Source organism: Topomyia yanbarensis, chromosome 3 (genome assembly GCF_030247195.1).
Source record: "Topomyia yanbarensis strain Yona2022 chromosome 3, ASM3024719v1, whole genome shotgun sequence".
Taxonomy (NCBI): Eukaryota; Metazoa; Arthropoda; class Insecta; order Diptera; family Culicidae; genus Topomyia; species Topomyia yanbarensis.
In genome coordinates this window covers 381099062-381111736 of record NC_080672.1, presented here as the reverse complement: position 1 = coordinate 381111736, position 12675 = coordinate 381099062, and the positions used below count along the sequence as shown (strand labels likewise).

The 12675-nt window shown below is 37.9% G+C and overlaps 1 protein-coding gene across 4 annotated transcripts in view; it reads right to left on the bottom strand.

Moving 5' to 3' along the window:
• The window catches only part of LOC131689068 (uncharacterized), a 492270-nt gene that overhangs the window by 324129 nt on the left and 155466 nt on the right, over window positions 1–12675 (bottom strand). For all 4 annotated transcript variants that reach the window (XM_058973851.1, XM_058973852.1, XM_058973854.1 and 1 more), the window contains 2 exons: window positions 11480–11564; window positions 2072–2201 (listed from right to left, as the gene is read on the bottom strand). In XM_058973851.1, coding sequence (XP_058829834.1) covers window positions 2072–2201; window positions 11480–11564 — 215 coding nt within the window. The remainder of the gene's footprint in view (window positions 1–2071; window positions 2202–11479; window positions 11565–12675) is intronic.

Below are 12675 nucleotides of genomic sequence, written 5' to 3'. Positions count from 1 at the left end.
AGTGCCGAAAGTTTCGAAAAATAGTTTTTTTGCTATAAATCAAGATTTTGAGGGTATACAACATTTTTCATACATTGTCTTGTGTTGCATTTAATGATATCTACATCATATACCAGTTCTCTTATCTGTGATACAACCGTATTAGCGGTCTGTTCTCATTGTTGTGTTTCAAATGAAATGAGTAATTAAAATAGCAGCGAGTTTGAAAGGTGTTGCTACTCAAAGAAGCTGTCTATACAACGAAACTTGCAATCAAGCCCGAACCAGCAACGGACGATTAATATTAAATATAGAAAAGGTAGAGTGAAGGTGTTTGGCATTGTGCGTAGGCTCCGGTGCCATATTTTTTTGTGTTCTCCGCAGCCTGTTAAAATAATATTACGCTATTTTTATCCTTGCCATGTAGGATTATCTTCAAACCCCGATTTAGCCACATTCTCATCTAACAAATTGCCTTTAGCGCGTCCAGCTCCGACTAGTGTCGTGATGGAATTTGATGCTATATTTGTGTATTGTGAGTTCAGCAAACAACCCCACGGCACAACCCACAGTGAGTAAAGCAAATAACGAAACCAACGCCATATACATACTATATGGCATGTGTTTATGAAGATAGATTTCCTTTCCAGACACACCGAATCTGTCAACAAAACACTCCAATTGCTCAGGACGTGTGCTTTTCGCACAAACCTCATCTGCGGTAGGTTCATGTGTCGAATGGAGAAGGAATGATGACTTCTGCTACACCCACTAGCGGAACACACACATTGTTACCCAGGGACCATCGAATGGGTCCTCGACAACGGCGGAAAACCAGGATTTAGTATCGTTCTAGGTTAAGAGTAGTGCTTTTCATCGCTCGCATTTTGACCTTTAAGTGGGTTGTTATTTGTTTAGTTTTACTCTTTGATGGTTGATGCCTTTTAGTTCTGGATATTTTTACTGGGATCGTAGAAGAAGGAATACAGACATGAGTGTAACGTTGAAACATAGAGAGAGATTTCACTTAAATTTTGAAGTTACTTTGTAAGTTTGGCGATAATTCATCGCATAAAAAGTAAAAACCCAGCAACTCAAAGTTTCTAGCTTAACCACCGATAGATTATCGAGTTTACCCACATCGTTTTCCTGATGACAAATATCTCTGCCATGGCATCTTATAAAGTACGCTATGCCACCCACACTATAGGGTTATGTGTCATGATAGAAAAAATAAACCATCTGAAACCACAAGGACAACAAATGCATCGAACGCTCGTAGTCTGATATTTGGTGCTGTATTTTAGTAACTAGTTCGAAGATCGACTAGATCTACTACATCATTGTTTGAATATTAACTACTCTGCAATAATAAGATATTATTCGAAATAAGATCAAAAAATATCTTTTAAATCTCACTATTAGGTAGATTAAATAAGTTTCCCCATCTGAGGCGACCTAAAAATGAAGTGTTCGTCTTAATCCCAAAATTGTTTTCAAACTGAATTCCACGACTAAGTTAGCAGAGGTAATTAAAATTGATAATACCTAAATCGTCTGAAGAAAAACAAAAACAGTTACTGACTGTATTACAATCCGTCAGCATTAAATACTTTTGTTCATATCTATTTTGGTTCAGAAACAGATATGCGAGATATCCGATTTAATGGCATGGAGCAAAAACAAAAACCGTCCCACCCACCGACAATTCAAACAAAGACTGAAATGAACATTCGAAATGATGCTCTTCCCAATTCGATTTTCTTCCTAGCGTTCCACGCTGTCAACTCTTCCTTGGAAAAAAACGAGAGCGAGATTCATGCTTCCAAAGTAAAATTTGCTTGGGAATCAGTATCAGTTTTTCTCAGCAACAAATGGTTCACTAATTCGCAACACGTGGTCGAAAGCGACCAACACCGGAGCGAGCGGTCGGTTTTGTTTGCGCAGAATCTCTCACCGCCCGCCAGTTGCATGAAGCTTTTATATCACGAAAGCTCGGTGCGAGTGAGACGAAACGAGAACGAGACACGCTATAAAATATGGGAAAGAACAAGTTGCCATAAAAGCTGCTCTGCTGGTGGTGGTCACTCACCCATGTCGTCGATGATGGGAGCCATCCGCAGGGTCAATCCGACTAGGAATAGGCACATTATCAGCAGTAGAAAAGCAGTTGCGATTATCGTCCAGCGGGCGCGCTTTGGAAGTTCATCGGGATCTATAACCTGTGGGCGGGAAAATGAGAAGGAAATCGTGAGTTGCCAGATAGTTGCAAGGATTCCATAGAATGTTGTAAATATCTTAAAAAGGCTACTTTTCGACCCTAAGCTGAATATTGGAACACCACTGCAAATAATAAATTTTACTTTTTATATTACTCTAAATTTTACGTTAAATTGTCATATAATGCCGGTACGGAAAGTTTTGACATCATAATTTCAACTGTAACGTAGTTGATTCATTTTAACTATGGTGACCGTACCACAGTGGGACGAGCACGAGCTTAAGTCCATATATGTAGGTCACACGATAGTCTCGCTAATATTTTTCTCGTATCAGCTGAGCCATTAGAGACATTGTTGCGAGATTTTTGGTGATTTGAACGTACAATGAATTTTTGTCAGCTTTTTGAAGGGCATAATTCATGTGTTTTTTGCATAATTTGATCATAGGAACTACATTCGGTTATTTTCGTTTTAAGAAGAAACGGTTGATGTAATGCATTGCATTACACCCAAGTTTTTTTTACGCGGGGGATACGTACCGCGTAAAAAAAACCGCGTAAAAAACCGCGTTAATTGGAAAATCCGCGTAAAAAACCGCGTTAATTGGAAAATCCGCGTAAAAAACCGCGTTAATTGGAAAATCCGTGCAAAAAAAACTCTCAGCAAAAGACTTTTTTCCAAAAGATATTTTTTTGCGCGGATTTCGCAATTAACACGGTTTTTGCAAAAAATATTCTAAGTCCTTTTAAATGCAAAAGACAAAATATTTTCGGAAAGATGGAAGAGACGGGTTTGGAAGATTCCTTATGGCCCGCACCCCAAAAATATGAGTATTTACGGAATGGTCTTGAAGAGTAGGTGCCAGAAATTGACCTTTGACGCCATTTCGAAATCAAAGATGGCGACTTCCGGTTTTAGCGAAATTCGCTATAACCCAATCAATATGGGTATTTTCGGAATGGTTTTGAAGAGTAGGTGCCAGAAATTGATCTTTGACGCCATTTTGAAATCAAAGATGGCGACTTCCGGTTTAGCGAAATTCGCTATAACCCAATCAATGTGGGTATTTTTGGAATGGTCTTGAAGAGTAGGTGCTAGAAATTGATTTTTGAAGCCATTTTGAAATCAAAGATGGCGGTTTACCAAAATTCTCGCATGAAAAATTTTGGCAATCATCTAAATCACCCTCAAATATAAGATCAAATCATAAACCAGCAAAATGCAAAATATTTTTATGTGTTCATCCAGGAAAGTGCGGTGAGAATGGAAGAGAGAGAGAAGAAAGAGACGTATGTGGTGTGAGTTGGGGGTTTGAATTTATTCATATTGCTTAAATTTAAGTAAATTCAACTGTTTAATTAAAACTATTTGTATTACAACTTCAACTTCCAAAAATACCAATATTTATTGGGTTATAGCGAATTTCGCGAAATCGGAAATCGCCATCTTGGATTTAAAAATGGCACCAAAAATCAATTTTTGGAACCTACTCGTTAAGATCATTCCAAAAACACTCATATTGACTGGGTTATAGTGAATGTGGCTAACCCGGAAGTCGCTATCTTGGAATTAAAAATGGCGTCAAACATCGATCTTTGTCTACTACTCGTCAAGACCATTCCGAAAATACCCATATTGATTGGGTTATAGCGAAATTCGCTAAACCGGAAGTCCCCACCTTGGATTTCAAAATGGCGCCAAACATAAATTTCTGGTACCTACTCTTCAAGACCATTCCGACAATACCCATATTGCATGGGTTGTAGGGAATTTCCGCTAAACCGGAAGTCGCCATCTTGGATTTCAAAATGGTGTCAAACATAAATTTTTAGCACCTACTTGTCAATGCCATTCCAAAAATACCCATATTAATTGGGCTATAGCGAATTTCGCTAAACCGGAAGTCGCCATCTTTGATTTCAAAATGGCGTCAAAATCAATTTCTGGAACCTACTCTTCAACACCATTCCGAAAATACCCATATTGTTGGGGTGCGAGCCATAAGGAATCTTCCAGACCCGTCTCTTCCATCTATCCGAAAAGTCTTTTGCATTCAAAAGGACTTAGAATATTTTTGCAAAAACCGCGTTAATTGGAAAATCCGCGTAAAAAAACCGCGTTAACTGGAAAATCCGCGTAAAAAACCTCGTAAAAAAACCGCGCAAAAAAACGCGTAAAAAACCTGGGTGTATTTCACGAAAATCATCTGTATGATGAAATTACATCGTAATATCACCAAAAATAAGTCAATAGTTGATTTAGTTATTGTTTAAATAACCATTTATCATGAACTTTAATTGAATTCTTCCAATGTGATAACAACAACAACGCCCGTGAATGCACGCGATCACACTATTCTCATTCAAAAGATTTTAATTTTCTCTTTCTCTATGCTAGTTTTGCGAAAACGTGTGATAAGCAGTCAAAATTACAAAAAAAAACTGTGAATGGAGACGTATGGTTATAACTGATATTAAATTTGAATAATCACTTTATAGCTATAATAATGACACGAATATAAGTACAACTTTCAAATAGCATTAACAGCTTGATCTACGAGGGTTTTAGTAGTGATTAAGAGAGAGGATTTTAGTCCTATGTTTTTTTAGATGGTGAAGGTATTCAGAATGTTTAAAATTCAGTAAATACTTTCAATCAATTGAAATATGCAATAAAAAGTCTCTGGAACTATTCATTAATAAATTGCGCAGTAATTGTCAAATTCACAAACCCCAGCTCAACAACGATCGGACCCAGTACCACTAAACCAACTGCCATTACCAACATCGAAGTAACAACGATTACAGCAAATGTTTTCAAACCAACAACCAACACCACCAATAATCCGTCTTCCCATGAACATCGACAAGTTTGCACCCGTGTACAAAATTTCGTGCGCGCGTTCAACCTCAAACATGCTTTGCCTTTGAGTACAGGTTCGCATCGAATACCGAACCTTAGCGAACGATGTGCAGCCTTAGGTTTAAACACCGCGTACGTACACCGTGTGCGTACATAAGAAAGGCACACACAAAACAGAATGAGTCAATGCTAGTGACGATGGGCGAGAGAAAGAGAAAACTAGTATCAAGAACCTGTGTGTACGAACACCGCGTACGTACATGGGGTTCGGTTGTGCAGACGAACATGTGCTCGTGTTTTGGTGCGCATTAGCGCGTTCGAGTTTGCACACGAAATGATGGTGTAGGATGAGCACAGAACTAAAGCGAACATGGTGTTCGATATTCATTTGAGAAGACTGCCAATAAGGAATCAAATACCAATGATACCGACATGGACATAAACGAAAACACCAGAGAAGACGGACCGAATGACCCCTAGGTGCGGCAGACAACGCACCTAATATTTCACCACCAAGGAAGAGGATCTCAACACGCAGCAGTAAGATGCGTCAACAAGACCCGACGAACAGGTTGTAAAGATATTTTTTTCTATTTTTACATATTGTAGAAACACGAAAGATCCACGGCTCAGTTGAGGGGTCCATAGTCACAGATTATTTGCACAATATTTGATTACAGATTCTTTTTCACAGATGACAGATTTTTGGCATTTTGATTAAAATTTTACAGATTTCCACAGATTTTTGGGAATATTGTGATTTTTCACAGATTTTTTGAAAATTTATCCCAGATTTTTTTCTGGTTTAATCATCACAGATAGTAAAAAGATTTTTTTGATCGAAACACAGATTTCAATGTGGCATCCCTGCTCAGTTGTGCTAACGCATTGAGCCTTGTCAAATATATTTAAAATAAAAAAAATTTCAAATTGAGTGTACACAGTTGAGTTCTAGTAATTTCGTAGAACTATTTTGATCAGAATTTCTATAGCACTGATTTATCTTAAGGGTAAGCGATATTCCCCAAATTAAATAAGACTATTTTTAAATGAACCATATACGCGTAAAAAAATGAGTCTTTGATTTATTTTTATTTATAGCACTATCGACGATAAAAAAAATATGTGCAGGACACGACCATGGCGACATTGAAAGTGTAGTACGCAATATAATTCGGGGCGTCGCACAGTGGCGTAACTATATCAAATCTACGGCCAAAATTATTTCACATGTTTTTCAGATTTATTATGCGATAACAAGTGATGAAAAATGGTTTGCCTTGGTTTTAGACAATTTATGAGCAAAATATGATAATATGAAACCTCCTTGCAGTGCACAGTGGAAAAAATCCGACCAAAAAGGTCGGATTTTTTTAAATTGGAAGCCGCTGAAAAAGTATAACAATATATACACCAAAAGTTGCGAAATTTTTTGGGAAACAAAATGCAATCACATATGTCCATCGCACGCAACTGTGGTCGGAGATATGGGGCTTTGAAGATCCGGAACATTACCGGTTTTCATCAAATTAGAGGCCTCATTCAGAAGCCGCAGCAAAAGTACAAAGAGTTATACATTAAAATTTGTGAAAAACCTCAATTATCCAGACGCAATTAAATTTGTTAACCGTTCACAAATTATTCTTGTCATATAAAATCTTTTAAATAGTCCAAAACCGTTTTCTTTAAATTTTATTCTTCTTATATTTGAGCAAAAAAATGACATTTTCAAACAGCTGTAAAAAATCGAATGGGATTAATTGGGAATATTTTCTTCGTGGAACAGTGAGAGGACGCTCCAAATAATCTTCTCCATTTAACGGATTTACCCGACATTGCCCGACAAGGTACTTTTTTTTACTAACGAATATGAAATCGAATTGAATAAAGTGAGCACTTTTGTAAAACCTTCCCAAAAATGAAAAAGAAAAGCAAGAATTGACCCCAATTGATTGTAATTGTTGGAGTTTGCTATGAAAAGCACGATTTTGAATTATATATCGACTTTAGGTAATTAGTTTTTGAGCAATCTGAAAAAAATGTGGGATAATGCTTTAAAGCTAATGAAATGTGTAAAAAAATCACTGATTTCAAATTATTGCATACAAAAATTATCAAACGAAAACGGTTTTCTTTTTAAGCAAAATGTTAGAGTATTTTTCGAAGAACGATTTAAGCTAAAAATTTGGACAAATAAACAAAAAAATTTTTTTTTTTATTTTGGCCATAGATTTGATATAGTTACGCCACTGTGCGTCGGCGGTAAAACATGATGATGAGTTATGTTCTATCAACGACTATGCGGTAAACTTGGGTGGAAAGCCCAACTCCTACCAGCAGAAGGCAATGGATTCTTCACGTTTCCTTTCGATCATGGCCATATGGGCCTGCCTAGTCCTAGTTGTCTGTGTTATGTTTATAACTGATTCACTCTAGAATACCTATCTTTCAATGTCATTGCTTTCGTTTCTCTAAGTCTTAAATTTGCCGAAAACAGCCCACAAAATCGATATAATAATCGAAATATCGCACGTTTACTCTCTTCACGGACAAAGTATTCATTTTGTCGAGTAGTCGTTGACAACCGGGTTGTCAAACATCAATTAAGTTATTTGATGCCAATGAAACGTGCACATACTTTATGTGTTTGGATATAAACGTGGATTATTCTATATGAAATGGAAAAAAACAGTGTTATATTTTACGAATAATTCAAATATTTTACATCGTTTGTCATCATATTAAAAGTATGTACAGTTTTTCCACACATATATGAAAGGTTCGATAAGGTTCAACTTCGCGTTAAATTACAATATATTTCTTTCGTTTTGTTTAAATGACTTAAAATTAGCGAATATTTTAGTCACGCTTCGATTTTCGCTTTACCATTCCAATCAATGTATACCGTTTTAAATAACAGCCAGTACGGTGCCAGGGGCCAAATTTGAGAACCATTGATTTGTTTTTTGTCAGTTAAAAAACTCTAGTGTCGCAAAAAGTAACGCGGTACTAGATTCATCGCGACGGCATGCTGACTAGCACTGACACTGAGTGCCGTAACTCTCCAGTTGTGATGTGCAAAGCAGAACACAGCGCACTGCATAATTTAAATATATCTGTCGGCTACTGCTATCGTCTCCGCTCCGACGTTCGACCAGAGAATGAGCTCGCCCGAGCAATGCTGAAAGTGTTGCCACAATTAAATCTGTACCGGGAGTAGAAAAATCTTTTCTATCTATACTTTTATTTAGAAAAATCTGCACCGGATTCTGTACCAAAACAAAAACAGGGTTGTTTACAAAAATCATTAGATGTACATTGCTCATATTTTTCATTAGCGCCGGAAAGATGCCGAGCTAAAACTGAATGTTGCATAATAATGCGATATGAAAGAAACCTGCTTGCAACAAATCAAAAAGATGATGTCTGAGTGAATGCCGAGCGGATCTGTGTGGATTGTTTACTTTTAAGGTTAGCTAACAGCTCGAGCAACGTGTTATGGGGCCCTGTGTTATAGTATTGTTAGAAGCAGCAGATCTTCTGGTTTGACAGTTTAAAAAGATTTTGGCGGAACATTTTTTCCTGATCAAATTCAAACCCAAATCCCGTGCGAAATTCTCCCCATTTTTTGAGCTGGTGGCTCCATTTGATTTGCTGCAAGCTGGTTTTCACATCTCACATCCTGTCAGTGCCAGCTCCAGCTCAGGTTCTCGTCGTCTGTCTGTCTTCTGCCCAGCTCAAGAATTGCCGACTGTTATCTGGGATATTAGAAATGATTATTTATTTTATGCTGCTGTCACGTAATAAAAATCTGTACCAATTTGCACTTTTTTTTTTACAAAAATCTGTAATCCGTACCGTACAGAATCTGTACCGAAAATTCATAAAAAAATCTGTACCTTTCTAGAAAAATCTGTAATTGTGGCATCACTGGCTGAAAGTTATATATCCGAGGATGACGTCATCGGCAAAATCAATACAGCCAATCGGAACACATCACGAGCACTTGGCCCCTGGATGCCTAGACCTGTCGTCGTCCCCACCCCCAGCTGTAGCAGTGATCAAATGCAGCACTCATCGCAGCGCATTGTCAACATGCCTGATTGCTACTGCTGTTTTTTACGGTCCGACGGGAGAATGAACTCACTCGAGGAATGACATTCTTTAAATAGTCGAGGATGATGTCATTCATAGAAGCGTAGTGTGAATATGTCGTACGAGACGCTATAGGCACGATGTTACTTGTCTGGCAAAAGAGCAACAACTAATTCAAACAGGCACGCGGCACATTTATTTATAACTTTTCGTGTTCGTTTGAGTCACTACGGTGTTCCCTATTGACGGCTCTGCCGGGGATAGATTGACTGATGTATTGGAGTTTTCGCGTTTTCCGAGATCTATTCATTTTTGCTTGTTTTTCAATAGTGTGCTATTGAAATACAAAAACACTATAGCAATAAAACATAATTTCAGGTAATTCCAAATTGTTTGGTGATAACCAGACGGAAATCCGTTCATAATAACAAAGTTATTAGCGTTCAAAATAGTGACGCAAAAATGTGACATCGTTTGATTTTAGACTTTAGAATGACACCCTACCCCAGATAGTGACATTTTCAATGTCAAAAATTAAATTTTTATACATGTTTCGGACCTCTAAGATAAGAAAAATATGCTCAAGAAAAGATTTACTCGAATTCAACTTGGTTCGTCTGCTAGAGACCATCAAACTACCAACTATCAATTTTCATATGAGGCTGAAAATATCGGGTCAAAAAGCTGATAAAATCAGGGGTAGATAAAATCGGGGGCTCCGCCTCTGACTACTATCAGTGACAACATACAATCGTGATCTGAATATTCTGCAACGAATTTCCCATAACTCGAAAAAAGGCGGAGTTGGGCAACAGAGCCATTTATTGATTGACCAGACCGAACTATTTTTCAATGAATCTCGCAGCTTAATCAAAATCTACATTGGTGGGGGGCCCTTGTATTGGACCCCCGGGCCCGGATATTTTATCTGCCTGGTGGCGCGTCATGAAGACCTGTTCCAAACGCCACTCAAATACAGCAAATCTCAGAAAAACATTTATGCGTACCTAGAAATATATGGACCACGACATTAGCGTTTCGAAAGCGTGTTGGGGCGGTAATTTCGACGGATACTCGATCGAGGATTCAAGTTGGAAAGAGAATGCGGAAAAAATGGAAAACGAAAAAAGCATTTTTTTTCCACACCGTGCATTAGATCTTCATAAAAATCAATCAGCTTATGTAGAATGCTGTTACACTACTGCTGATTAATTTTTTGAAGATCCAATGCACGATGTGCAAAAAAAACTGATTTTTTCGTTTTCGATTTTTGCCCTTTCTCAACACAAATCTGAACTTGTGCATTGCTTAATAGAGCAATCTGACGGTATATACGTTAGTGTATATAATAGAGCGTATAAGGGAGCAATACAGCGCCTTAAGGTACAGCAGGTCACGTAATAATAAAGAACAAAAAACACTTAGTGTCTTCAGCAAAAATTTTTTAGATTGACATTTAAAAAAAACTTTTCCACAGACACCGATCTTGAAGAAGAGCTTTTAGATAAAGTAAATTGTAAATCTCACTACTATGTGGATTGATCATTTATATGCTAATGTCAAGAGTGCGGGCTTTCCTTGTACTGAAACTTTCTCAAAAACACCAGTTTTTCACAGTTCTGGTGCAATGTGCGACGACCGAAAAGAGGTCAGTGCTAGACAGATGGAAAATAAGTCCATGGTTTCATTCTCCTAATCACATTATTCTACTTCTACTATTATAAATTATTTCAGATTCCAAAGAAAAGTTCAATTATATAATAAAAATTTCTGCTTAACTCCCAAGTAATCAAAATATTATTTCACCCAAAGCAGAACCGTCATAGTAACTAGAACACAGAAAATTTCCATGTCGTGACGGAACTGCCTTTAAAAATAACCTCGGGTTTAATGAAAACATACGGAAATGGGAACCAACCTTTCAAAACCATCTGCAATAATTAGCTGCAAATAGCATGGCCTTTTGTTATTGCTCGCTTCTTCAATTCCACCAGTCCCAAGACATCACATAAATCCGGCATCTCGGTATGCCATAACCCGCGGGAGAAGCAACAGTAGTGGTCTCCAACAATAAAGCTGAAATAATAGCCGTTACTAAACGAGTCTGGCTTCTTTCCCACTTTTCCTCCCTGGGCTATAGTCTTGCAGGTACATTCGCGTCATCACGGATGGTACCAACAGCGGCGGTCATCCACCAGGTGGAAAACGAAGCGCGACGCGGCACACCACAAGATACGTCACTTGACATCAGGAACAAATGCTTCGTTAATACCGTACGATACGCTTATGATGTTTGGCGGTGGAGGCACCAGGAGACTTACCTTAACACTTTGATCATCTAAATCATGAACTAGGATTCTCCGTTTCTTGTGTCTTTTCTTCTTGCAGTTGTGATGGTGGTGATGTCTGGAAGGAAATGGCAAAACGGAAGAAAGGTGAACAAGTGGTTCAAGAGCTGGCTGACTAAAGAGGGTCAAACAGAATGATCCGTCACTTTTGCAGCAGCGGTAGGCGCAATTTAGAAAAGTTTCAAAGATGTCGTGATTATATTGTCTCGTTTACTAGAAAAGCAGCCTATGGATTGGCACACTTTTCAAACCGGACATTGACGCTCCGTTAGTGACGAACCATTCTGTTCGAGCCTTAATTCGTTGATGCGGTGAAATTTGCTCCCCCCGTATACTCTTAGTAGCAAGCTACGCAGAGTGTGAGTTACAGTGTCAAGTGAAAGAATGTGGATATGAATTTCAAATTGCTTGGTATTTGACGAATGTCTACAATTCCTTCTTAGTATCCCAAAGTGCGGCACAGTAAATTGTGATTTATCCCAGAACTTTTATTTTGCAGTCCTTAGCTGAGCAAAGAAACTGATATGAATAATAGTGCCTACGATGGATGACCCGGACGAAATGATTTTTCTAAGCGATAAATCTTTCCTTTGAAGAATATGTGGATATGACTAGAAGATGGAACTCCGAATAATCTAGGAAAGAAAGATTATGAAAGTTTTTTACGGAATGGGGAAAACCAGATTTAGGGGTTCCAAAGAAGCACAAACAGGAAGCTTTCTGACGTATGTATAACTAAATTTCTCGAAAAACATGTGATTAAGGCATGTAAGCCACCTGTCAAAATTAGCTTTGAGTGGAAATTCTAGACAAACCATTTCTCTTCTGTCACAGATGTTGGTAGTAAACAAAAAAGAACACTTTTCCCTATCATTATTTTTTTTTTCTTTTTTATTAACGACTTATAGTGAGTCAATCTTTTTCCTTTTTTATATTGTAACGACATATAATTAGCAAGGGACTGGAAGGTGAAGTATTTTTCAAATATTAAGAGCCATAGTACTCAAGGGAGAGCAAGGATTTGAAGTAAGAAAGTTTTAGAAAAGCGCGGAGTAGGGTCAATGAACAAGCTTAGAGTTTCCCGGTTACTTAGCTTTTTGTCTTCTGCAGCGCAGTAGTCAGGATCTTTTGGCATTAAATGCGAATCACCTGAGTCTGCGGCATGTCCG